Raw genomic sequence first — 3,826 nt, forward strand, 5'->3', positions numbered from 1 at the left:
ACGAGACGCGAGACGCCGGCGAGTCCCGTTGTGGATGGTCTAAAGCGCTATAGAGCAATCGGCAGGGGTTGGATTTTATTGACATAGTTTTTATTTGTCCTAAAGAGACAATAATGATATTATTACTAATTACAAAGAGGCTAATAAATAGCCATCTTTTAAGGGCTATCTTATCATATACACAAATTACCTCTAAAACTCAATGTAGAATCATCGAATCACACACTGCATACTGATAGTGACAGTGGATACTAACGAAAAGATTAAATTCCAAAGTGAAAAGCATTAAAGAGAAGAACATGACAAATGAGGATGTTTCTTTACAATTTGGATAATACTTTTCTTATTGATGCTCACAAATTTTAACCTCCTGAATTCCCTTTTTTTTCCTTTTGCATTTGCACTACTTTATTAATTTTCTAGAAAAGTTGTTATTCCATTTACTTTTGCATTTTTACCCACACCCTTTTTATCTTCTTAAATTTTCTTGCTTTTCCACATTTGTTTTAATAGCCTCTCAAGCTAGAAGAACAAGCAAACATGGAAATACTAGTGTTGTTTCTTTTGGCCTCCACACTCTCAATTGCAGCTGCTGAAGGTACAAATCACAACATCTTCTCATATAAAAACACATCTTTTCTAATATTATACATGATTATTAACCTAATAAATTTGAAATTTTGTCAATTTTTTAAATCTTGGCACCCTTGTTGCATGCGACAATATTGTAAGTGCATGGTAGGAGCTAGGGTGGTCTCGAGCCTTTTTATATTTACCTTGATTTTTTTACTCTTAAATTTGAGATTTTGTCATGAAAAATTGATCTTAGCACCCTTACTGCATGCGACAATATTATCAATCCATGGTCGGAGCTAGGGTGGGCTCGAGCCCCCCCCAGTTTACATCTTTGTTTTTTTTGGTTTTTTAGAGACTTAAATTTGAAAATTTGTCATAAAAAAGTTGATCTTCACACATTTATAAGGGGATAATAGTCTGCTTAGCCCCTCACAAGAATTCTTGATCAGCCACTACATTAACAAAACGGTCTCACTTTGACAGACGTGTTCGTGGGCGTCAACATCGGAGCAAATATCTCGTCGATGCTACACCCGACGGAGGTGGCAGCCCTCCTCGAGTCCCACCAAATCAACCATGTCCGCCTCTACGACGCGGACGCCGACATGCTCCTAGCCCTCGCAAACACAAGCATCGAAGTCTCGGTCTCCGTCCCCAACGACGAAATACTCACCATATCCCAATCCAACTCCACCGCCACAAAATGGCTCTCCCAAAACGTCCTAGCACACTACCCTCACACAAACATCACAACAATCTGCATCGGCACCGCCGACGCCCTAACGCCCCTTCTCCCCAACGCCCTCAAACACGTGCACTCTGCTCTCTCACACGCAAATCTCGAAAAACAGATCAAAATCTCAGCACCTCTCCCCTACACAACCATCCTCAACCCCTTCCCTCCCTCTCAAGCCCACTTCAACAAATCCCTAAACCCAATCCTCATCCCCCTCCTCAAATTCCTACAATCCACAAACTCCCACTTCATGATCTCCATATACCCCTACCTCGAACACGCGAGATCCAACGCCTCTGTCTCGTTAGACTACGCGCTCTTCAAGCCCCTCCCGCCAAATAAACAAGTTGTCGATGCAAACACTAGCCTCCGCTATGACAACGCATTCGATGCGATGGTGGACGCCGCCTACTCTGCGATGGCTAACCTCAACTTCAATAACGTCCCTATAACCGTGTCAGAGACCGGCTGGCCGTCCCAGGGCGGCAGTAATGCTGATGCCACGTCGGACAATGCGAGGACCTACAATACGAATCTAGTCCAACATTTGATGAAGAACAAAAGTGGGACCCCCGGGCGTCCCGGCGTCGCAGTCAGCGCCTACATTTACGAGCTCTACGACCTAGCTTCCAAACCCGAATCTCAGAATTGGGGATTGTTTGAAGCAAATGGAGAAGCTGTTTATACGATGGAATTCGGGAGCAGGAATGAGACATACTGCGCGGCCAAGGCGGGGGCCGATGAGGAGGCGGTGCAGGCGGCGCTGGACTGGGCGTGTGGGGCAGGGGGAGTGGACTGCTCGGCGCTGATGGAGGGGCAGCCCTGCTTTGAGCCGGATACGTTGTCGGCGCATGCCACATATGCTTTCGACTCGTATTATCAGGCGATGGGCAGGGCTGAGGGGAGCTGTGATTTCAATGGAGTGGCCACCATCACTTCCACCACTCCCAGTAAAATCATACTACTACAAATTAAATTTTTTTTAGCAAGATTAATTTGTGTGCTTTAATTATCTGGTTTTGATTGATGCAGATCATGGTTCCTGCATAACTTCTCAAGCTGCCAGGTTTGTATAACTAGTAATTTTCCGATTGAAAAGGTTCAATTGGATAAATATGATGATGGTTGAATGAATTTGTTTGTGCAGTGATAAAAATGGGAGCAGGCTTAACAGCACAGCTCCGGCTATGGATTCGGAGAGCTCTTACTCTTCTGCTAGCTTGGCTTATGGTTATTCGTTATCAGCTACTAGATTTGCGCTTGGATGTGTTGCTCTTCTGTTTTAGTGTGTGTTGCTTGTGAAGTTAGGTGATGAAAAGATAGTGTTGTTTTCTTTTAAGATTGATTTTGTGGGAATAAAAGTTGGAATTTCAATTTCAGTTTGTCAAATCTCAACGGACAGAGAACTTAAATTAATATGGATTTGGTATTTTAACTAAAGTTTCAATGAAGAATGAACTACATATAAAGCGTACGATGAATGTAAAGAAATTAGAAAGATACTCCCTCCGTCTTACAAAGATTATCCAATTTTTCCATTTTTCATCCGTCCCACAAAATTTGTCTCATTTCACTTTTTATCATTTTTAGTAGTGGACCTCATATTCCACTAACTCATTCTTACTTACATTTTATTATAAAACTAATATATAAAAGTAGGACCCACTTTTTCAACTAACTTTTTATTACATCTCTTAAAACTCATGCACATTCAAAATGAGACAATCTTTGTGTGACGGAGGGAGTGCCATAATATATTCTAGTACTTTGTAAAAATATGATCAGAAATTATTTAACTATGTGTTTTTCAATGGAGTTCGATAAAGCTCATTTTTTTACTACGTCACAAATAAACAGGTATAGTTTTGGCTAATCATTAACTGATTATAAATTTATTACTTCCGGGTACCGATAAAATGCAAACTTATATATTGTACAAACTCCAAACTTTTCAATACAGTGTCAACACAATTCAACACAGTGTAAAATTTCAAAAATTTTGATGTCAACCAATGTCAACATAATATCAACACAACGTCAACTGTTGACACTGCGTTGACATTTTTTGTTACTGATATTTTCTAACAGTCCATATCATAGTTTGGAGTTTGTATAATATATAAAGTTTGCATTTAATCACATTCCTATTACTTCTATAATTTTTTGCCATTTTATAGATATTTTGAATTTTAAAATAATTGATAGAATGTACATAGAATAAGAGTTACAATTTAAATATGTGATGAATATTGTAAGTTATAGAAAAACTTTCATGTACAAAGTCATAGAAGGAATGTGATTTATATTTGGGGTGTATGGGATAAATGGTCGATTTATCATTATTTGTAATTTTGTATTAGTGGAAAATTATCAAGTCATGAAATTTGATCAAATTATTTTGTACACAATTTAGAAATTTATAGGAAAAATTATACTTCCTCCGTTATGTGGTAGTGGAGGCGAGGCGTTTCTTTTTAGCACGGAATTTAAAAAAAATTATACGAAAAATTATAC

The 3,826-nt window shown here is 39.2% G+C and overlaps 1 protein-coding gene across 1 annotated transcript; it reads left to right on the forward strand.

The window, feature by feature from the left end:
* Positions 1–521: 521 nt before the first annotated feature.
* LOC121773388 (glucan endo-1,3-beta-glucosidase 2-like) lies at positions 522–2,691 on the forward strand. The gene is made up of 4 exons (XM_042170239.1): positions 522–598; positions 1,060–2,262; positions 2,345–2,378; positions 2,460–2,691. The coding sequence occupies exons 1-4, from the start codon at positions 541–543 to the stop codon at positions 2,596–2,598; spliced, it is 1,434 nt and encodes a 477-aa protein (XP_042026173.1). The 5' UTR covers positions 522–540; the 3' UTR covers positions 2,599–2,691.
* The last annotated feature ends 1,135 nt before the right edge of the window (positions 2,692–3,826 follow it).

This window comes from Salvia splendens, chromosome 17, assembly GCF_004379255.2.
Source record: "Salvia splendens isolate huo1 chromosome 17, SspV2, whole genome shotgun sequence".
In the NCBI taxonomy this organism is placed as follows: Eukaryota; Viridiplantae; Streptophyta; class Magnoliopsida; order Lamiales; family Lamiaceae; genus Salvia; species Salvia splendens.